Source organism: Magallana gigas, chromosome 2 (assembly GCF_963853765.1).
Source record: "Magallana gigas chromosome 2, xbMagGiga1.1, whole genome shotgun sequence".
In the NCBI taxonomy this organism is placed as follows: domain Eukaryota; kingdom Metazoa; phylum Mollusca; class Bivalvia; order Ostreida; family Ostreidae; genus Magallana; species Magallana gigas.
This window is the reverse complement of record NC_088854.1, coordinates 45,081,867-45,106,168: the sequence shown is the minus strand read 5'-3', so window position 1 is coordinate 45,106,168 and position 24,302 is coordinate 45,081,867. Positions and strand designations below refer to the sequence as shown.

The 24,302-nt window shown below is 34.4% G+C and overlaps 2 protein-coding genes across 2 annotated transcripts; one reads left to right on the top strand and one right to left on the bottom strand.

The window, feature by feature from the left end:
* Positions 1–855: 855 nt before the first annotated feature.
* LOC105338678 (pre-mRNA cleavage complex 2 protein Pcf11) lies at positions 856–18,005 on the bottom strand. The gene is made up of 16 exons (XM_011443903.4): positions 17,727–18,005; positions 12,588–12,716; positions 9,242–9,424; positions 8,773–8,958; positions 7,330–8,663; positions 4,282–6,566; positions 3,878–4,147; positions 3,524–3,598; positions 3,236–3,369; positions 3,073–3,140; positions 2,600–2,783; positions 2,449–2,491; positions 2,214–2,335; positions 1,554–1,646; positions 1,350–1,385; positions 856–1,259 (listed from the first exon to the last, which is right to left on the bottom strand). The coding sequence occupies exons 1-16, from the start codon at positions 17,877–17,879 to the stop codon at positions 903–905; spliced, it is 5,652 nt and encodes a 1,883-aa protein (XP_011442205.3). The 5' UTR covers positions 17,880–18,005; the 3' UTR covers positions 856–902.
* Positions 18,006–18,192: 187 nt separating this feature from the next.
* On the top strand, positions 18,193–23,996 carry LOC105338677 (ras-related protein Rab-30). Its single transcript, XM_011443901.4, has 5 exons — positions 18,193–18,349; positions 19,676–19,768; positions 20,671–20,754; positions 21,513–21,696; positions 22,690–23,996. Exons 2-5 carry the CDS (start codon positions 19,682–19,684, stop codon positions 22,941–22,943), a joined length of 609 nt encoding a protein of 202 aa, XP_011442203.1. The 5' UTR covers positions 18,193–18,349; positions 19,676–19,681; the 3' UTR covers positions 22,944–23,996.
* Positions 23,997–24,302: the final 306 nt, after the last annotated feature.

Genomic DNA, 24,302 nt, shown 5'->3' with positions numbered 1-24,302 from the left:
TTATACCATTAAAATATGAATTTGAAAATCTTGCATCCTCCCAGTTACCACAATTTCAGCTTAGAGATTTATATAAGAAATTGTTCTCTGAAAAACCATTCAAATTTTGCTATGTTGACTTTGTTTGCTTCAGGGCATATTGTGCTCTGTTTATTAGTTTTTCAATCTGTAAAATCGATGATCTCTTAAAGAGCTACATTTGCATAATATGCAGGAGGATATACATGTAATTAACTTCATCGAGAGCACTCCGGTTAGATACACGGCCCATGGCCCTTTTTTTTATGGTCTATGCAAAAAGCAATCAAGTTTTTTATTTATTTTTTTTTCAATTTTATTTAAGTCACTGAACAGTGTCATATTAGGATACACATGTATAACAGAATCTTTAAACAATAACAATATTGTGGGCATCAAGTTGGAATGAGACATTTCATAAAATATACAATTTAGTAACAAATTTTGAAAATTGATGACTATTTACTCTATGAAATGGTAAAATGAAGCTATAATTTTTACAATACCTGGAAGAATATCTTCAAGTATTATGGTGAATGGTGATCTAAGTGTTTCATATGAAGAGAATAGAAATTAGTAAGCACTACCTTTCAAAATCAACTGTTACCTTCAGAAACAATCAGAGAAATCAAAATAAATAACATTCAATGGCCCACTTTCAAAAAGGTGCATTGAATTCGAAGCACTTCACTTGTAGTCTTATAAAACTACCAAATAAATATTTTGAATTACAAATAAGCTTCTTAAAAGCATTCACACACTACCTTACAACCTCTATCATTCATCCAAATCTATGTACATGTTCTACATGTATTAACTTATCCCTGATAACACATGCATTTCATTGAAAGCCCTTATACAACTGATATAGAATCACATTAAAATCAAGAATTATCCTCTGAAACTTCCTCTTTTACAGTAACTGGAGTTACAGTCTCCTGAGGAACTGGGTCTGGTTGAGTATCTGCCTCCTTTATCTCTGGCTTGACGTCCACTTCTTCCTGTTTTACAACGGGTGTATCAACGACAGTTTCTTTAGTCTCTGTTTTTTCAGGGGTCTCTGCGACAGTTTCCTCTTCCATTGGCTCTATTTTCACTTTCGGTTTCACAATCATGTCCTCTTGGTACTGAATCACTGTATCTGCAGGGATCTGACCAAGTTCTTTTTTTATTTGCATAATGAGGGGATTGTTTTCTGCTGTCTTCGGAGTAGGTGTTGGACTTGGTTCCAAGATGCTGCCCTAAAAACACAGAGAAGATACTATACTGAGATCAATCACCAAAAAATTTGGCAGCAACTTTCAAAATAATGTAATATATGAAACATTTACCTCTTTCTCATCTTCATAACAAACTGGATGGTAAGTCTGCAAAAAATAAGAAGAGAAAAACCTTGAAGTGTGCTTCTAAGTCTGCATTTTACTGGACAGTCTGTATGCAATTTATGTTTATGTATCATCTAGACTTGGAACTAATTACCAGTATCAATATACAAGATGATATCTGCAGTATAGAAGACTAAATATTTGACTGACCTTGCCCTCTGCTCGAACTGCATCCTTCAGATGCCATTCCTCTGCCTCCTCATCCCAGTATTGATCAAACGGATCTCCACAAATATCACAAACCTGAAATTAAATTGTATCAGAGCTGTAAAATACATCTATGTATTCACTTTTTGTTTTTTCTAGACTTAATGCAGCATGAAAAATTTAATTGTGTTATACATGTATACAAAATCATTCCTAAACTTGCAAGTTTTTGGTTAAGAGAAAGCGATAAAATATAACAGCCACCTCAGGTTTTTAAAACATAACACGTTTCAGGAAATGGAGCTGTAACTATAGCTGCAATCTATTTTTTGGTAATCTCATCTTAACTGTTGATTTCCCTTTTCCTTAACCTCAATAAAACCTCTACAAATTAAATTTTACCCACTGTTGGAAATTTATTAAGTAAACACCTGGGCACTCTTTCTGGACAAACAGGAAAATTTGACTTCATTCTCTTAACATTACGAACTGCATGGAGCGTGACGAATAACTTCCTTGAACTCTTTTAAAATCAAGGGTTCATTGTACAGGCTGTCTCTATTACAACTATGTCCCTTATTCTCTCTAAATACCAAAGTACAAGGAGATTGACATTGTACTTCCTGGAATTTACAGAAGGTTTATACAAACAAAGTGACTTACATTTTCACCGTCTGACGCTGCAGGACACCTGAGAATGTCGTCGTTTTCTGGAATGTTGATTTTGACAGTAGGAACTTCAGCTGTTGTTCCAGGTTTACTCTGTTCAAACACACTACTTTTACCTACAATACAAAGAATTCAAGATCATTATTCAACATTCAATCACCATTGCTAATATATCTGTATACAAATGAAAATGCAAGTACCAGGGCAAAACAAAGATGTTTTCACTTACCCTTATCTTCAGACTCGTCAATCTCCTCATAATCAATCCATTCCTAAATTGCAATAATACAAAATAAGTAACGCAGGAAATACAAGAAAACTTAATGTTAAGGAGTTATATATATAAATATCCATTCTTTAACTTTGTAAAACATGCTTACATCCAGTGAGTAGAACCATTTCCTGTGTAACATAATTCGAGCACCATCTTTTTCTCGCTGGTTTTGACGAAAATGCCAATCCAGATGTTCCCTGTACCGCTCCGTCTGGCTTGAGGTGAAGCGCATTCCACACGACGTGCATTGGATACCACTGTACATTCTCTGGAACACACCTTTGTATTGCCTACAATTAAGCAGAAAATGTTACTTTACTCATTAAGTATTTTTACCTTATTCAGCCTCTGAATAAATCGAGTTTTCTTTTTAATGTGATGTGGAATATACTGTGCTAACATGGCATTTGTGATAAGTGAAGTAATTTTATTAGTTTGAAGATTATGGTAAGGACTTGTGATTGTATACCATCAAGGCTTCTTAGGCTAAATGGAATGAAGATTGAAGAATCTCGTCAATATCATTTATATTGTAAATGGTTAAACAATAACTTGTTTTAAAGGAAATGCAACACATACTTTTTCAAGCTGTCTGTCTTAAGATCCAACAAGTCAGGAACCACATCAATCTTCTCTTTTTTAAACTCCTAGATATCGAAAACAAAAGAGACACAATTGATCAATTTATAACAGTCAAGGAATCTGGAGTAAAAACAAATAATTGTCAGTGGCTGATACTCACAGGAACTGGTGTGCTGCTGACACTGCTTGCCTCAGCCACAGGCTCCTCGGCTCTCTTCTCTGGTTTGGATATTATACCTGTCTGTAACAGTCTATCCAACAGGGAGCTGATATCCAGTGGTGCTGAACTTGTAGCTGCAAAAGAATGTGAAACATCTAATTACTCTACAATATTTCTTAGAGTTGTGTTGGCAGATAATATACGGTATGTATTATCACTATAATATTGCATTCATTAGAAATAGGCAATCATTGCTGTTTGATTTAATTTTTGATGACAGGCCATTACCTGGTGCTGGAGCACTAAAGCCTGGGATTGAGAATGGTTGACTAGTGGTTAGATTAACATCAGCTACTGGAACACCTACAAAAAGACACTCACCATTAATTCATGAAAAATTTCGACATTAGTAATTAGGAGTGCAGAATACATTTAATAATGACAAAATAATCCCCAAAACAACATGAATGACTATATAATTGATTTTTTCAATTTTCTCTCTTACTTTTCAACTACTGTAATTAAAATGTACCTCTTATATGTACACGTATCAATCTCTTATGGAAAGATATACATAATTAATTTTTTTAAAATGATTTTGATTTTAAAACCTTTCAATTATCATTTTCAAGAAGTACATACTTGTGATAGGACCAGTCATCATCTCCAGCATTCCACCTGTGGTCATACTCTGAGAGGGCATCATTGACGTGGTTTGCGCCATTGGGAATCCCTGGCTTATCATTGGAGGGTTGGCTCCAGGTCCCATCATCATGCTTGGCTGAGGCTGGCTTGGCATCATTGAAGTGGGTGGCTGCATCATTGGTAGGTTACCCATTGGTTGATTTGGTCCTGCTGGACCATCCATCATTGAAGGTCTTTGGCTTCCCATAGGTCCAGGTCCCATAGGTCCTGCAAAATTTAAAATCAGACCAATGAAATCTTAGATTTATACATGCACTATATTTGTATTAAAACATTACAGACTGTGCACACCTTGAACTTCATAATTATAAATAAACTTGACTATAAAAATATATAATTACCCATGGGTCTGTTGGGTCCTCTATTCATCATATTGGGCATATCAGGAGGGAAGTTTCCAGGACCAGGGGGTCTCATTCTTGGTCCTTGCATTCCATTTGGTCCAAATCCAACATTGTTCACTGGCAACATTAGCTGTGGATCCTCAATCGGCTCTAAGATTTTAACATCGGGTGAATTTCCCTTAAGCTGAATTTCCACTTGTCGATTTCCAACAACAATGATTTTAGGAGGGCCATCAAATTTCACCTCGTACCACTTGCCATCAAAAATCAATTCATGAGCAGGGCCACCAAAAGCAATATTGTGTGGTCTGTTGCCAATACGTATCTTGACAGCTCTATCCATTGGAACAATATGAGGAATGTTATTTACAATTATCTCCCTGGGTGGACCATCAAAGCGAATGCCATGTGGCACACCCTCAATCATCACACAAGGAATTTTCCTGTCCAGTTTTAGTTCACATAAATTGCCATCAATGAGTATTTGCCTTGGCGGTGGTTCAAATCTAAGCTCACAGCGATTTCCTGCGATGAACACAAATCTAGGAGGACCTCCAAAAACCCCGAGCTCTTTATTGTCTAATAAAATCATGCCATCTCTGCCATCAATTCTAATAGTATGTTCTTTGTCTTTGATTGATATTATCTTTGGTGGAGCATCTAATCTCAGTTCATGTAGTACTCCATCAATCCAAAGTTGTCTTGCTGCCCCATGATAAAATACTTTGAAAGTTCTTCCTGTTCCTTCTCCTGGCAATTTAACTTCTCGAACATAATCTCCAAAAGTATACACTTTCTGTCCATCCACAAGAATACATCTCTGATTGGGATCAGCAAATATTTCAATCTGGCCTTTTCCAAATCTAACCTTTCTTGGAGGAGCACCAACTTTGATATGAAAGGGTTTACCATCAATCACAAACTCCTCAGTGTCATCAGACCTAAGAAAGTTGCTGAGATTTGCCCAACGAGAGTCTTTCATGTTAGGGAAGGGTCGCATAGGAGGTCTTGGTTTATTCATGAATTCTGGAGGTCTGTTATCAAAGTTTCTGTCATCCATGTCACAAGGAGGGGGTGGGCCTCGAGGTCCATGGTACATTCCACCACGTCCTGCAAAGTCACCTCGCGGACCTCCCCTACGGCCTCTATCCCACCCTCTACCACCATGCCATGCCCCTCTGGGAGGAAATCTGTCATCTGGTCTACGATTGTCCTTATCATAAGCTGGAAATTCTTCATCCATAGGTCCTCCTCGATAAACAGGGGAGTTGCGACCTCTAGTTCCTCTACCTCTTGGTCCCATTCCCCTCCTAGGTCCTCGACCATCAAAGTCTGTGAATGGGGGACCTCCAAATTCTGGAGGTGGCCTTCCAGGAGGAGGAGGACCTCTTCCATCATAGTCCCAAGCCTCTCTATTAAAGTCTCTATCAGGAGGCCCTTGCCAATCAGAGGGAGGATATCGCTCATCACCCTGGCCTGGTCTTCCCATCCTTTGTGGGGGTCCATGCATGTTTCCCCCTCTATCAACATCCATAGGAGGTCTCCGTTCATCAGGTGGGCCATCAAACCTTTGGTGTGGGCCCTCAGGTGGAGCAGGCCTTTCTCTTTTAAATGGTGGTGGAAACCTGTCTCTTGAATCATTATCAAAGTCACTTCTAGGAGACCGATATTCTCTATCTTCAATGTTGTAATCTCTAGGAGGAGGTCTGCGATTCTCTTGCCATTTTTCTGTGAAATTTGATTCCTCTTTCTCCACTGGTGGCTTATCTTTACTGTGAGGTGGCCATGGTACATTTTCTTTTGATTTTGTTTGCCATTCATTTGGAGCTCCTGACTGAAAATCAGAATCCCTCTCTTTCAACTTTTCCCTCTCTTGCTGAATCTTTTGCAATACATCCAGCCTAGACAAATCTTTCAGAAGTTCTTGGTGCTTTTCATATGTTAATTCTCCAGATTTTCTACGCTTTTCGATCTGTTCAAGAATATGTTCTCTGTTTTCTATGGAGAGAGCATTTGGAATGTCCATATTTTTGGAAGATTCACTAACACTCCGTAGGTCTACATCACTCTTCTTACTACGAAAATCTACATCTCTTCTGTGGTCCATGTCGAGGGGACTTCTGTGATCCATGTCCCTCTTCTCATGCTCTATCTCATAAGAAAACTCCCCTGGGTGGTCGTGTCTATACTGAGCCCATCCTTTCTGTTTGGGAGTATCTGGTTTTCTCTGATCAACATCCATCAAGCCCCTGTAATCCTGGTCCTCGCTTCCAAACAACGCACTGCAAATAAAATATAGCATAAACATAAAACATAAAATATAATAAAAAATACAAAATACAAATATTACTGATTTTTTCAATTCTTATTTATGATAAAAGTATAAGTTACATGCAGACTTAGCACACTGGTAGGTTTTTGCACCAAAAGGAAATTCTAAAAAATACAGCTCATACTGCTTTAACTTTCTAACCTTGTTCCTTTAAAATGCACAACATAATGATCCTTCAAAAGTCTGAGATTTTCTTGTATATGCATGCAAGGCAAGGCCAAAATCAGACAAGTTCACTAATGTGGTAGATTTTTATGCATTTGTATTTCTATTTGCCACTCAAAAAACATTTACATAAAAGTTTTATAAACTGTGGCTACAAATGTAGCATTTATGAAATTCACTGAATAATCAATAAATTGAAGAACAAAACACTTAGTTATTGATAAATTTTTAAATCATTTTCAAAAGCAACTAAAAGGAACCAAAAACACAATATCAAGTGGATTTCAAAAGGGGCTTCAACTTAGAATATTTCTCTCTTCGTTTTTTCTTTCAAATAAAGTGAAAATATAAACAAGAAAAAAAATATCAAAACGAAACTAACAATTGAAGAAATGAAAAAGTGTTAATCCATGAAATTACTTACGTGAAGCTAAAAGTTGCAACAAAGGAACAAGTATTCAATATCAGTATGACACACATCACTTTCACATCATTTACAAAATATTGAATTATAAATTAAAATAGAAGAACAGTGGAGGTTCAGTTACCTTAGTTCATTATCCAGTTTGGGTTTCTCCTCCAGGCGTGGTTTTTTGCTGGGCCCTTCATGCTCCTCTCCAGTCTTCCCTGCATTTTCTCCCAACTCACTGAGGTCTCGTTTGGAATTGACTTTCACTAATTTAGGGTCTCTGCCATTTCCATTGGTCTTCTGTTGTCGCTCATCCAAGTCATCTTTATCTTCTGCTGCAACTTCCTTTTTAGGAATTTTGTACCCTGATTCAAACAATCCGGGCTTCTTTTCAACATCCAATTTATCTTCGGATTCTATTGGTTCAGGAGACACTTCTTTCTTCACTTCCACTTTCTCAATTACTTCAGTTTTCTTTGGAGACTTCTTCTCCTTAGAGGAATGGTGCTTTCTTGAAACAGGTGATCTTGATCTTTCCTTCAAAAGAGGTGATTTGTCTTTTTCCCTCCTTGAATCCTTGCTGTCAGAATCTTCCTCAGTCCTGCTTTTAGTTGATCTGGATTTTGTTTTCGAGCCTCTTTTTCTATCCTCTTCAGTTTTCTTTGCATCCTCATCCACATGGATTTTTTTCTTTTCATCATCCCTACCCCTGGATTCTTTGCTACTTCCCCTATCATGGCGCGGACTTCCTCGCCTAGATCTGGAATCCTTAGCCCTTTCCTTTGAATCCCTGTTTCTACTTTCGGCACTTCTTCTGTCTTTGCTACTAGATGACTCCTTGCTTTTAGATTCTTTAGTTTTTTGTTTATGAGAATCACTATCACTTTTTTGCTTGACTTCATTTTCATTTTCTTTTGCTCGTCTTTCAAGTTCACTTCTCAAAGTTCCCTTTTCTAAAGACTGTCTTTGATGTTCAACAGACTTTTCCTTTTCAGAATCATCACCAATTTGAGGCACTGTTGGCAGTACTCTGTCACCGAATCCTTGATTGCTTAAGTTTTCACTAAATATTTTTTGAGCATGTGGAGGCTGACTAGAGGGTATCGAGAATGGCATAGAAGAGGTAGGTGGCATTCCTGGGGGAAGTTGACTCATAACAGTTGGGGGAAAAAGTCCAGGCGGGGGTTGAGACAGCATGCCTGGCATCATATGAGGAGGCATACCATGAAAGGACATCAAAGTCTCTGGTCCAGGAATTCCTGGTATAGCTGATGATGCAATCTGCGACATGGGTGGAAAAGAAGCTGCATTGCTGACAGGAGATGGTTTGTTCTGAAGCCTGGGATCTCGTAATCGTGGATCACGTGCAGTTCTTGGGTCACGATTGGTTCTGGGATCTCGACTCGTCATGGTGGTCATTGTAGTGTTCACGGAGCCCATTCCACTTAATAAACTATCCTCAACTTTTGCTACCTATAACACATCATTAAATTCATATATTTTACACAAACATAACAAAGAAGAAAATTACTTCTTCAGGACTTTTTGTTTGAATTCCTTCAAGATTAGGGACTGTATTCACCTTATGACCCTTTTGTTGAGATGTGCGTTGTGTGGCCTCTTCAAGTTCCCTCAGCTCCATTTCAAGTTTTTGTTGCTGAATTTTTAATAATTCTGCTTTCTTTGCAATTAACTGCTGTCTCATCAACGTTTCCTCATCTACTTCAGGTACAACCGGAAGCTCAGGTAGCAGTGATTCCTCTTCCTTCTATTGGGATAAACACCAAAGATTTGTACAGAAGACAGTTGGTTTCACTCCACATTTTAATTTCCCTTCTCTGTGTTTAGGTTTTTTTTTTAATTATTCAAAATAGCTGGTTATTTATTTTCTCATTATGCGTAGGCCATTAATTAATATGTAACATATTGACAAAATTGCATTATCAAAATGTGATCAGGTATTTCTTAGAACTGTGGAATCATTTAACAAATGAAATTTATTCTGATTTTTCAAAATATGCAAACCCCAGTTCCACCCATGCAATTTATACCTTTGCAATGAACTTAGGATTGACAAATATGTTGCTTTTATCCGTTTCTGCGACTGCTGTAATTGGCCAGGCAGGATCCATGTGATTTACTCGTACATCTATGGCATACAATTTTCGGTTTTTAAATATTTCACCCCACGTTTGTCGGACTTTGTACATGGATTGCCTCGTCTTCTCATCAACCTATTGTATTGAGGTAGAAATTGTCCGCATGTAAAACAATGATCTAAATTTTAGAAGTGTTTAGTATATCCATGATTGAGTTTAATAACGAGGAATAAAGAAGGTTTCAAGAAATCATGCAGTTCTTCATGTGATTTTTTTTAGTAAATTTCCAGATATGAAAAAATATCCTATGATTAATTTTAATGAGATTCAAGGTTGTGTTTTCCATCCTCAAGGTCTCAAAGAGATTGCAAACATCCAGATAGATAACATCATTAAAATTACAATATATTTTTAGAGTCCTTTTTTACCATTCATCTCCTCTAATTCGTTTCGAGAGCCTGTGAAATGCAGATTGACTACATTGCCGATTTCCACAAAATTCAGGGAGTCCTCATTTTATGTACGGTTTATATAAATTGCAAATGATATTAACCAATCAGGCATGATCTATAGCTTCTTGGATTAATTGCATATAGTGGAAAGGTAAATTTTGGAAATTCAAATCAATGAACAAAGCATCTATCATTTTTTTTTTTTCATATTTTCCGACAAAAGGAAAGAATTTAAATTAACTAAACATTTTCAAATTAGTAATAGCTGAAAGCACATGAAGGGAGTTCAGCTAACCAGGAAGTTATATACATGTACTGTTATAATATTATATATTTTTGGCTGGTATGTGCATTACATATACACAGCATATTCATTCTTTTGGTCATCTCTAGCCTTTTTCTATCTATTTATAAGACATACCGGTATATTGAAATGTTTCTACAACTTTCTGAACCTTCTAACAATTTCACCAACCCTATTCTTTAGCACTCCAATTACATTATACATTTACATGTATATAGAATTCATATTCCTTAATTAAATTCATTAGCAGGAGTTAATCTAACTCCAGGTGCCTATTCTGATGACCTCACCACAAGCATTTCCAACCATTTTTCTTACAGTGAATATTGGTGCAAGAGCTTTCACCCAAGCTGTTTCTCTATCCACAACATCCTCTTTACACTACGCAACTTTAGTTATGTTCTATTTTCTGATCCCCCCCCCCCAAAAAAAAATAATCAACTTTTTTTTTGTTATAATTGCCAACCCTCTTTTTACAATAGAAGCATAAAGTTTTGTGGGGATATAATAACTTAGAATTCTGATCATAGTTTCTTTGGAACATAATTTCCTTGTTTAAAAAATAACCACACCATACATATCACCAAATGAAAATATCACTTGAGATTTTATGTTCTGATTTTTACATGTAAAAATTTAGTTCCCAAAGAACATTTCTGCTTCTACTGCAATTTTCTACTTGGACTGCAATATTTCTTGCATGAACGACAAACTTTTCTCAAAATCACACATCTACTACCCGGTATATGTATTCTATATAAGAAACACATTTATGCATGAAAGGGGCTTTAATGCAATGAAAGAATATAGTTCGCATGTTCAGAAAAAACATAGGAATATCAGTTTGAGGCAATTACATTCTCCCATCAAGACACCAAGTAGTTTTCATTTAATTTAAATTTCTTTTTTACATTTAAGAAATAAAAGTATTAAAAATTAACACTCTATTGCCTGTAACCGCATTTTCAATTAAAGGAGGTATTGGACACATTCATTTTATGACTCACTGTTTTTCAAAATAAAATTTTAACTTTACATACATTTGTTTTCATCCAAAATCCATGAGTTTTAAACTGAATTCGATCTTTCCACTAACTTCTTCATTACAAATTTCAAATGACTTTTAAGTGGAAATTTTTACAATTGGAATATTTTAAAATTGTGATAACATCTTGAATTTTAATTTTTATTAAGATTCCATAAAAAAGACGGCAGTGGACATACAGGTGTTATGGTACCATATTAAAGTGATATTGTATCCTCCCTTCATGCCCCCTACACAGATTACAAATACAGGAGATCTCCTGTACATTGTAATTACATAAATAATTTTCCATATGCATATGGATTTAAACCTCGTTCTGCATACATGTTTTCTCAAATGGAGACAGAGATTAGAAAGAGGTATTTCGAAAAATCAATGTTAGTAAAAAAGATAACCAATATTATTATGCAGCATTGTGTCAACTTCAATCTGATTAAAACTCAATCCTATAATCTGCTCAAACAAATTGCTATAAATATGTAGCATTATAGATGAACAGATCAAAGGTTCTCATTTTATTCAGATTAATTAAGTTCTAATCATATTTGATTACCAGTATTTACCAAGGAGAACAGCAAAATATTTTCTTATCTGTTATCAATGCATACTCGATGCAACAATTTTACAAAACAATTAAAAGTCAATTTTTCTGGTGCTGGACCAGTAAAAGACTTCTCAGAAGTGGACCGAAGATTTTTGATACCATTTTTTCTCAATTATTTCTGAACCACCCTGCAGCTTTTTTCCTGCTCTGAATTTCATAATCTTCTGAGGGATATGTTACAAGAATATAAGACAGATTTAATGGAATTTTAGGACAGGTTTCAAAACTAACGATACACAGTATATCTTGTCATAAATTATACACATAGATGTATATATTTATATATTTTATATATAAAATAATTACTGATCAATCCTAATTTCTAAGCAAACACTTTACAAATTAAACAATCAAATATAAATCCAACTTCTTTAATTGCTTTTGTACAATACTGTACAACTGCAATTACTGAGTCTGTAACTGGCCCAGCATCAGAATTGTCCCCAGCTGTTTTGTTCATCTAAATCAGTCTGTTTACTTTAAAGGTTTTTCCTTCTCCTTTTGCAAGCCAGGGTAAGCATGTACCTCTGACCTGCTTCACCTCTCAATGTGTACATGCAATAACCAACTAACTTCTAAAGAATACACACAATTGCAATAAAGAAGCTTCAGCTACAAGCTGTTTTCTCATCTTTTTTTTAATGTTCCTTTCTTGCTCTTTTTTTGGCTCAATTAATTTATGTTCCTTAATCTTTTTATACAAACAATTTATCAATACATCCAAATATTGAATCAAATTCAAGCAGGCCTGCAATAAAATTAATTTTCTTTCCATCAACCAAGCTGCATCTTCTTCATCAGGGTCACAGATTTTGTGGTGTACAAACAAACAATACATGTATAACAATATCTATTAAACTCTCAAAAGCTTTCACCAAGTTTTCAATGCTAACCTTTTCAAAAGTTGCACAGAATGTCTGTACAATGTTTTGAGCAAATAAAGAAGGGTACGATGATTTGGGGAGATTCTTGATTATGGAGTCAATTAAGTACAGAGTCGGTAGCTTCTTCGCAGCCTCAGCCTGGAATTAGAAAATAAGAAAACATGTTTCATCACACAAGTCTTTTAACTTCAACCATCCATAGCCTTGAGGAGATCTGCAAAACATGAGAGTAAAAGTCACAACATAAAAATAGCATTTCATACAACATTAAAACATAAAATGTGAAATAGAAAACATTTTTGAGACATTTATATAACAATTACACAAAGAAAACAAATGTATGTGCTAATATAATCATGAATTCATAATTAAAAGTCATATTCTTCATTTCTTCACTGCATTGATAACAGGAACAAGTCTAGTATCTCTCGTCTTCTCTTCTTCACCAGTGTTCATCTGTTAACCATTCTTGCCATTCCATTTTCCTTCTCTCTTCTGTCCATCATTGACTTATGACATTTATTCATGATTTGATGTTATCATGTAAAGATAACAGTTTTCACAAAACGCATACTTTATACCAATGTTGGGAATAAAGCAATTCCCTTGGCATAATTTCTTTTTTCAACCATTTTCATAGAAAACCTTTCATTTATGACTTGCAATTCATTGAAAATTGTACTTGTATTACAACTACCATCACTTGAGATGGATTTTTTGTTTTTGGCTTTGAAATTGTTTTGCTGAAATAATTTTGAATTTAAAAAAAAATTATTTTCGAACTGAATAATCTTCGATCAGACTGCGGAATTAATATTTTAAATAGTGTGTTGAAAAAACTGAATGTTCTCCAAAGGTGCAACAATCATTACCGTGAATAAAATTCTAATAGTAAAAATTACGAAAAGAAAACCAAGACTTATCTTCCGTAGTTCATGGAAGTCTTTAATGGTTCAGTCATCGAAACACAATTTATTTCACCTTTTTCATTTAGGTTAGAAACCTTGTTTTTTTTCTTCTCAAACAGAATTACTACCGCGCTGTAGCCACTGTTGAGAGAAGTTTTCACATCACCCTTTTAGAAATTTTCTTTTTAGTTTACTGTGTATCAGAGTTTTCATTTTTAGATCTTGATATGATGATTCTATGCTGGAATCCCACATACCGGGTAAATTTTTAATGCACAGTTGAATCATTTGAATTTGTGGCGGCCATGAAGATTCTGTGTTTGAATCCCCAAATGGTTTTAGACGCAAAGCTTTTTGTTGATTAGGTATCTTGTTACAAAATATATAAAGATTATTTTATAATTCATTGAGGATGAAAAATCATCATGAGGGGTACTAACAAAATCCATAAAAACACCCAAAAAAATATTTAAGAATAAATTCACCATAAATTCTAATGATTCAATTGTGCATAGTACCGGTACATGTATTCTCAAATTTTAATACAATTGCACATATTTTTGCACATTTCCATTCCTTGTCGGTAGAACTACATATATTTGCATTCTCGATGCATTGCTAATTGGTTCATCACATCCTTTGTTTTTGTTTTTTACACTTCCAAAAAGTAACATGTTCTGTTCCAATAGAAAAAAAAAATTTACCTATAAACTTATGTTCTCAACTTTTAATGCGTTTAACTTGTACCATCATAAACCTGTGATTCATGTACAAATTCACCATGTTCATTTCACCAGATACCGTGGTTTTATCAATATTCGTTGAATACCAGTTTTCGTGGATTTTGTTGTTAAGTTGATCCACGAAATTAAATGTTCATTGAAGTGCAATTTCTATTAACATTTAGTATTGATAGGGTCATTGGCCACGAATTTACGTATCCTTGAAACTGTGATTTTCACTATATCCACGAAAATTGATACCCTTGAATATTAATGAAACCACAGTACATTTGATTTTTTTTTTCTCATTCATTTCTTTAACTATTTTAACTAAAGACAAACATCCAGGCCATTGGTAACATTTTTTTAGTTCCTAATCATAAGCATACATGTATACCAGTATATATGAAATGACAGGGATGTTCCTTGAACAAGGAACATTTATATGACGATAATCCTTTTATATTTCAAACAGATCTTGATTGTAGAACTGATTACGTATACAGCATTACAATTGGGTTCAAAACATCAAACTTTACACAATCCCTTGTCACTTTAATAACACAATATGAATCAGTAGGTTTAAAACTTTACAAATTCAACAATATATCTGTTTTCAATATACAAAGATACACATCAAACTGGAAACAAACTCAACACATCCTTGAACTGCAGATTAAGGTATATCACCAAAATGCATGTTCAGCAAATGCCTTTCCTCTTTTGTAAATGAAACTCCAAAGATTGATTCACTCATTTATTATAAAGGTTTTCAGTACATGTTCCAACCAACTTCTCTTCAAATTCTCTGATGAAGCGAACAAGTCACAAATGGCCGTTTATTGCAGGTTTTAGAGAGCATTTAAAACTGCCGTGGCAAGAGGGTTATAACACTGTGTATTTTAATGTTCATGAATTTTTAAGGATAAGTAAAAATTAAATTCCAAAAAAGTCGGTTGACATAAATCGGTGCAGTCACATTTTTCCCCTCTTTATATACGCATTAATACACAGGTAGTTTTATTTTATGACAGATCAATGTCAAAGTTTGAAAAAAAAATTAGGGGGAAACTAGAGATCAGTGTCATAGCTAGACAATTAACCTGTTTATTAAAGTATCATTGTTACTTCTTTAATTAATTCCTAAGTAAGACCTCTCTTTGTGACAGATGTTCATCAGAAAATATTTGCCTTTGCTGTTTAGATATCAAAAGAGAAAATCTCTTAAGATTTTAGGGTATTCTTTCTATTTAACATCAAAAGGGTTCTATTATAATAGCAAGTTTTTAATTTTCTGTCCATAACATCCCCATAATACTATTCCTGGATTAAAACAATTGAGTAATCAACTGGAATCAGTTAGGAATTAGGTGCTAACCCATAAGCTGCAGCCCAGTAATTACAACCTTATAAATATCATTCATAACATCAAGATCTAAACAATGTTTTTCCCCGGAAGCATGTGAAATATCCCATGATGGATAATTTTGCAAATCTAGACGGAGTAAAATCTTGAAGGCTGAATAATGTGAGGTTGTAGGCGTTTTTAAATTTTTCTATTTTGGGGGGTTTTGCAAAAATGTTTGAAATTAATGGGGGTTATATACTTTTTTGTATTTTCTTCAACAAGTATTCTCCTTTCTCCATCTGACATAAGAACTGGCATCCATTTTGAATGGTGTAACCAGACCCGAAGCTATGTGTAAATTTACACCTCAGCAAACCACATTACGTAAATCATGTCTCGTACGTTAGACCACTTTTTAAAAATTATTTGTTTTTCGCCTCCAGACTTGGCATTTATACATATCTTATTCCAAGCTTTGTGAAAAAGTCAAGTTGAAACAGTTTTAATCAAACACAAAATATATTGGCTTACACCTTCTAAAAACATTTACTGGTATGTGCTGGGTGTTAATAAAAAAATCTTTTTTACGAGGCGGCCAAGAGAGGGAAAACAAACAATTTTTAAAAGTGGCTGAAAGAATTTTTTCATAAAATATTATTTTTCACATTTTAACAGCATTTCCATTTAATGGACAGCCAAAATATTTTTGGTGAATCCTTTTTTATGAGAGACACATGATAAAAAAAATAATGAGATATATCTACCGGTACATATGAGAAACATACCGATACAAAAATCAGTCTCAATTTCCAACACAAGTAAAACAGTTTGCTTGCTTTTTGATTGATTCAATCAAAATCAGCTATAATGATGTCTTTACAAAAGACTATTTCCATCCATGGTGTCAATGCATTAAGAAATGAGTTTAACTATAAACGTACATTAATTTGAATATGAATTATTGTACTAACAAAAGGCATTTTTCTGAATTTTCACAATGAACTTTACAAAATTTTCAACAATGGTTGCTGTTGTAACACTACATGTCAAAGCAAACAATGCCAAATATTTGCATAAAGTGTAAATGAAAACAGAATATACATTTTGAGAGTACAATACAAGTATGATAAAAGATGTATTTGAATGATTTAGTGCTGTGAAGCATGTTTTCATAGAGCTGAAAATGGCTAATAAAATATCAAAACAATCCTCATATTTAAATTTACATGATATCTAAATAAAAGATATTGAGTAATCAGTATCAATAAACAGTTGACGAAAAATATCAATAGTTGAAACTTGTTAAATCGGATGCCACAAGAATTACTAGCATGCCTTTAATAAACTCGAAACTTCATCAAAACAATTTGGTTTTAAATTTTCAAATGCCATGATTGTTATGCTTAACAATAAATGCATAAATTTTTTTTATGATGTACATTTGACAGTACAAAATGAACATTTCTTTAGCCCTTCAAATGATAATATATTTCAGTGAGAAGAGTATTAAAATTACTACACATCTTTTTTAAATCAATTTTGAGTGGAAAGAGAATTTAAAATTTAGTGCTATTAGCAATTTTACCACTTTTCTCTCATTCCAGCCCTACATTTAAACATGCTTACAACACTTGCAAGGTTATAAAGAAGACAGACGCTTCCTCTTCGTCACATTTAATTCTGTACATTCAATAATTTACACAGTCAAAAAATAAATAAACACTTTAAATCATTAGCATAAAGAATTGTTCAGGTTTTACCATTTAGGGTATACAGGGGTTTTCCTTCAGACATTAATTTAAATATTTGTATTTACTTCAACTGTAATGCAAATATATTCTCTTCCTTTTTGAAAGGAAAGGCTAATAAACTTGACTGCTACCTTACCTAACTTTTAACAAAGTAAACATAACTTGAGAACAATTGACATTTCAAGCATTCATTTACTGGAAATTTGTTAATAAAAAAAAATTGTACTCGCGAAATTCCCATTTTGTCAGATCCCGGAATAGAGAGTAAAATTTGTAGGAAATCCCTAGTGCAACACCATATGGCACCATCTTATTCCAGGTACAAGGTAAACGGAAAACCCCTGAATAAAGCTGTGAGGATTAAAACAAAATAAAATTCATTAAATTGATACTCGATTAAAAATAAAATTTAAATAAACCTGTTGTAAATGCGTTTCAATGACTTTAACGATTTCAGGTGCATATTGCTCGTTGTCCTCTGCAAGCATGGTCAGCATGTTGATCAGTGGTTTGCTGTTAGCTGTAAGCTCTTCCAGCGAGGAGCGGTATTCTTGGATAACCTCTTCCTCCATTTTTTTCCTCAGATTGATTCCATCTAGTGCGTAAACTTCATTGTATCTGTCTGGTTTGTCCTCGCCCAACTTTTCAATAACAGTTTTGTCCGTTTCAAAATGTCTTCCGTCCTCAGGCTGTGTGACCTAAATTAATACATTGTAAAAGATTGACTGATTGGTTGAATAAAAATAATGCGCACCAATCAAAATCAGTTTAACAAATGAATAAATCTTGTTCAAAATCTAGTTCCACGTACTCGATCTAAATGAAATAGTATGTTACAATAAAGGGGTGAAATTATATATGTTACTGACACTACTATATTCATACAGCACTCAAATGCCTTTTAATAAGTCTTGTATGTAAACAAAACAAACGGTATTAATACGCAATCATTTTCCGGTTTTGTCTAATACTTAAAACCATTCCAGAATATTATTTTCCCGGAATGAACAGACGAGAGCAGTGAAAGCATATACTATGAAAGGTTAGAGAGTAGAGACAAATAACATAGTTTAGATTGATGGTCAAGTATTCCTGTAATTTACACATTTATTTATATTGACGTAGATTATAATTTTTCTATATTTTCTAGTTGCAAGTACAATTTATATGAGCACAGTTGCCTATATATAAATATCATCATTTCCAAGTTTATAGTCTTTCCATTAACTGTTTAATGCAGCTGTATAAACATGGCTCTATCATTTAAATCTTGATGGCAATTCTACCCAGCAGACAACCAGTTTTGAAAAAAAGAAAAGACCATGCTCTCTACAGATTTCATTTTATCCTGCAACTACATGTAATTAGTAACCCCTTGCATTGACTGAATAAAGGTATTAACCCAATAAACCAAAGCTAAATTTGGTCAATGCCCCAATATAGCCTTGTGCATTTAACCGATGTTCGAATGCATTGTGACGCCATCTTTCTTGCATTGTTTTCGCCATGGGGTCATGCATGGGTTCAACTACAGAGATGCAACAAAATTTGTTGAAATAAAAATAATATTAGCTTGTTTGAGGCGCAAAATGTGATGTTATGTTGCATGATAAACATGATAATTAAATGTCTTGAATTATAAATGATATTTGGACTCGGGTCAAAAAGTGAAGAGGGCCCAGCAACAGCAAGCCTTGCCCTCTGTCACCTTTTCTTGCCTATAATTCTCTCATATGTAGCTTATATTTCAAGACAGTAACCATTTATTTTTTATATATTATAAGTATAGAATAATCAACAGCTGATCCATGTTTAACAGTCTACAATCAAGTGTATTTGATAAAAAATCTGAATAACTTGACTTGATGTTTATTCCCTAATTATGCAGCAAAACAGATTTTTATTCCAAAGGTAATTACAATAGGTCTGCATGTAATTTTGAGTTATAGTGCATAGATACAAACTAACCAGTTAAATTAAGATACTGGTAATTTAATGTCGTCTCCTCTTCTAAATAACTCAGTTCATAATACGTACTTTAATTTAGTTTAATGTAAGAGGACATTAAAACCATTAAGAACACTAGAGACATACCGATAAATGAGTGTACTATAGATTTTGTATAAGAACTGTGTGTGAGTGAATGTGACCAATTTATGGTTTTAGGGTAAATGTCTAACAGATCATTTGGCTAATCTGCTAATCATTATAAAAACTGTGCTGCCCCAGGGTCCATTCATACACAATACACATTTGGTATTATTCTTCCTGTTTGTTACAAAAATGCTTGTTACATGTAATACCGGTAATTGTCTCTGATTGTTATCGATTCAGATTTTATTGACAACTATCTGTGTATATAATACAGGTGAAGATGGATGACTACAAGTATTTGTTCAAGGTTGTGTTGATTGGAGAAGCAGGGGTTGGAAAGACGTGTTTAGTCAGAAGGTTTACTCAGGTAAAATAGAGCATAAAATATCATTAACATCAGCATACATGATAGTCTAAGAATGAAGAATTCTTTAACTTTATATTCTTGTTAAAGAAGTAGTCTTTAAGGTATAGCTGTAAAATTTTCACACACCCCCCCCCCACCACCACCACCCACCCCAGTTCTATGTAATTGCATACATTATCCTTATACTAAATAAAAGACAGGTTTATCCAATAAAAAATTCACTTAATTGACTATTTGCAAAGTAATTCGGTATATTACTGTCAAAATGAATTTTTTTGACACCTACATTCAAGTCACTGTCACAAGCCACAGTCCTGGCGGTCCATAGCTCTCTTCAGATGGGAGAGGATTGTACATATTGGCCATGAATACCGTTTGCGACAATGTATTCAAGTGACTTCGATTGCCCCTATTCGGGAATTTTGCCCACCAACTCATTGCAGTTGATGCATAATCATGAGTTTCAGTCCCTAAAGATCTAATAAGTTGGTCAATACATGTAAGCCATTTCTCCTGCTGTGCCAGCAATTTCAGGAGGGCTTGTTTGAAAGTTTCCTAGTTCTATAATGATCGAGCTTTGCTGTGCATAAACTCTCTATTTTTTCTTTCATTCTTTGTACCACTAATCCGTAGTTTGAGCAACATTATTGTTGACAACATTGATTTACCGGTGGATACTTAAAATTGTTGTCAAATTTTTTTTTTTTAATTTACTTTAATTATCTATCATCTAACATGTAGAGACTATCCCTAGTATGAGTATCACATTGATTTATATTACATAGTTTCTTGCCTGCAACATTTAGACAAAGATTTGATATCCCTTGCATGCAAGAACATGGTCATACAAAAATTAAATGTTTGATTGGCCCATGTTTGTATAATTTGATGTAATTTTTCAGGGCTTGTTTCCACCTGGACAAGGGGCTACAATTGGTGTGGACTTCATGATTAAAAGTGTGGAAGTTAATGGAGAAAAAATAAAGGTACCAAATTAATGCAAAAGCAATATATAGGCAAGCCAAGTAAATAAAGACAAAGGCTAAAAGCACTGCATAAAAATTCAAACCGGAAATTACAATTTAAAGATTCCTAAGAATTGACTTTTAAAAAAGGGAAACTCTGTTAAAATGTTAAATAAGTTGATTGATGCTGAGACTGCCAACTAGCCTCTGCTGATTTGACATACTAGTATAAAGATAAATTCTTTAAAAATGATTCTGGCATAATATTTATTGATAACACAAGAGACACAGGTGCTTATCGTTACTGCATGAACCTAGATGGGCTTATTGTGTACTAGCTATGTACTTTGGTACTAATTGGAGCTCACATTATAGTACATTCTTTTTTATTCTGAAAATGGACTGTGGTAACTTGTTTGTCCACATGGGTGATTTATTTGTTAAAATTCCAGTCAATGCATTTTATGTTTAAATTTATCATGAAACTGTGTACATGTATACCATCATTGTCGCAAACCACGGTCTTGAGTCCACACGGTGTCCTCATGGAGAGAATCGATGTGAATCACACGTGGGTCACCAACGATGGTATACCATCATTTAGCAAAGTTAAAATCAGTCTACAATTTTTAAAATAATAATGTAAATAAATTAAGATGATATAATTAAAAACAGAGGGAAGAAATTAAATGACCTTGTGTTCATATTCTGTATATTATTAAATTTCTTTGGCATTATAATATACTTACCCGATAATCAAATTGTTCATTTTCCATCAGTTACAGATCTGGGACACTGCTGGACAAGAACGATTTCGGTCCATCACACAAAGTTACTACCATTCAGCCAACGCTCTTATCTTAGTGTATGATGTTTGTAGTCAACTTTCCTTTGACAATATACCCCACTGGATACAGGAAATAGAAAAGTATGCCAATACAAAAGTGTTCAGCTATCTAGTGGGTAAGTTTTCGCCATGAAGTTAAGGGGAATGTGCAGCCATCTTGTACATTTAAGGATAAGAATGTATAAACATTTTTGAACTGGCTTATATATGCCCGAAACAGGCCAAAATTGTTGCCAAAAGATATAAAAGCAATAAATTATACGAAGTCCTACTTGTCATTTTGCTTGAAAAGTATGCATACAAGAACAGGACCATGTCTTTTTATTTAACAAAGAAAAGATGTTGAACTGCACAGGTACATACTTATTGTCATGATTTAATATCTGAAAAAATATGAAGGGGGTTCATTGGTGTCCTCTCTACAACCATACAACCATTTGTTATGCCCCCCTTCGTAAAAGGGAGGGCATATTGCTTTGCTGCTGTCTGTCGGTCGGTCGGTCTACCAACAGATTCCGTTCATTTTCTTCACAGAGGATGAACATATCGAAATGAAATTTGGTATACAGGTTTATCATGATAATATCTAGGTCAAGTTCGATACTGGGTACAATCGAGCAATTTTCGACAGAGTTATGGCCCTTGGACGTAGAAAAATTCCAGTTATTTGCAGTTTCCGCTCATTTTCTTTGCAGGGGATGAACATCTTGAAATGGAATTTGGTATACAGGTTTATCATGATATTATCTAGGTCAGGTTTGACATTGGGTACGATTGAGCAATTTTTGACAAGGTTATTGCTCTTTGACGTAGAAAAATTCATGCAGTTATTTGCAGTTTCCGCTCATTTTCGTCGCAGAGAGTGCATATATTGATATGAAATTTAGTATACAGGTTTATCTTAATAATATAGAGGTCAATTTAATTTGGGTATGATAGAGCCATTTTCGACAGAGTTATGCCCCTTGGACTTAGTAAAATTCCAAATATTTGCAGTTTACGTTCATTTTCTTTGTGGATGTTTCCAAGGGAGGGGGGCATAAGTGTTTCACAAACATCTCTTGTTTTAAATCATTTAAGCCAACTGATTTGAACTATCTGCTTTGCAGGAAATAAAATAGATCAGATAAACAGAAGAGAGATTCCATCACATATTGGAGAACAGTTTGCCAAACGCTATGAGATGAAATTCATTGAGACCTCTGCAAAAGAAGCAGAAAATGTGGATGCTTTGTTTTATGACATTGCCACAGAACTGACGAAGCAGGCTCATCAGCAGGCACTGGAAACTGACAAAGGCGTCAATTTCAAGGCTCATAACACGTCTACAATCTCAAGCTGTTCAACCTGTCTCAGATTCTAAGAATGGTGTACACATCTTTGTTTTAGCTGATACACATACTTTTCAAATGACAATTACAATTTTTGCAAGGCTTTCAGAATTAGATGTCAGAATTGCAATAATGAATGGATCTGTGTTTAGGAGATGACATGTTTAAAGCTGAACACTGCTCGTAAAAGGCATTGTCCGCCATATTTACCTTTCATCGCTGCTATCCCTATACAACCCCTATATAAGCTGCTGATCTCTTAACAGTTCAAAGTATTCCGATCAGAGGTCTCACCTGTGTGGACGGAAATCTTGCGTCACCGTGTCACTCTGCCGTGGTGAAATTATCAAATTTTTATGCACTTTTTCCATTCCAGGAGAATAATAACTTCAAATAAACAGGTCAATACATTATTTACGAACAAAAAATGCACATAAAACAAGAAATAAATGCACAAAATCTAGGACCACGTAAGGAATGCTACATGTTGGCCACAAGTTTCAGGTGTGCAATGGGTGTGAAGTCGAAGGGTTTAAATATACCGGTAACTGTGATGGTGCCTATTTATGAGCAGTGTTCAGCTTTTATAATTCTATTACTTGAATTATTTTATGTGATATGATTCATGCTCCTAAGTTTTTTAAATTGATGCTTTAAAAATATAAATTGTTACTTTACCTCCGTATATAAAATATATATGTTAACATGTACATCCATATCTTTTGCAGTGCAAAGGTATTTATATGGATTATTGTCTTTCATTTGTTGCCATCATTCTTGTCTGGTACAGCCATTTATTCTGTGTCATCATTTGATATGTGTTCAATCATTATGTTAATGGTAAGGAATTTTTGAAGAACTGAATATATATAGATTTTACTCTACCCCCATCTCATCACCCCCACCCCCCCCCCCCCCCCACCCCACCCCTTACACACACACACACACACACACACACACACACCCTTCACTCCTCTACTAGAAATTGCAAATGATTTTGACCTGTTAATCATTTCACAATGCTATTGCATGACTGTAGCTTTTCTCATGGACACATTAGAAGTCATGTATGTGTGAATGGGCTTGTTTGTATATACCTATGATGTGTATATTAAATTTAAGGCAAACCAGTTGAAGTTGTAAACAAGGGGATTTATTCTGTCTGTGTCTATGTGTATCCACAACTTATACTTTGTCATTTGTATTAAATTGGTTCTATATAAAAAAAAATATTAAATCAACAAAAAGGTCATGGTCAGTAACACCATGGGGTCAAGGTGAAATTTGCCTCTATGAGATATGTAATCCTTAGGATCGTAATACTGGTAATTAGGCCATTTTCTTAAAAAATTAGTCTTGGATAAAGGAAATTTTTATTTGAATTTGTATGG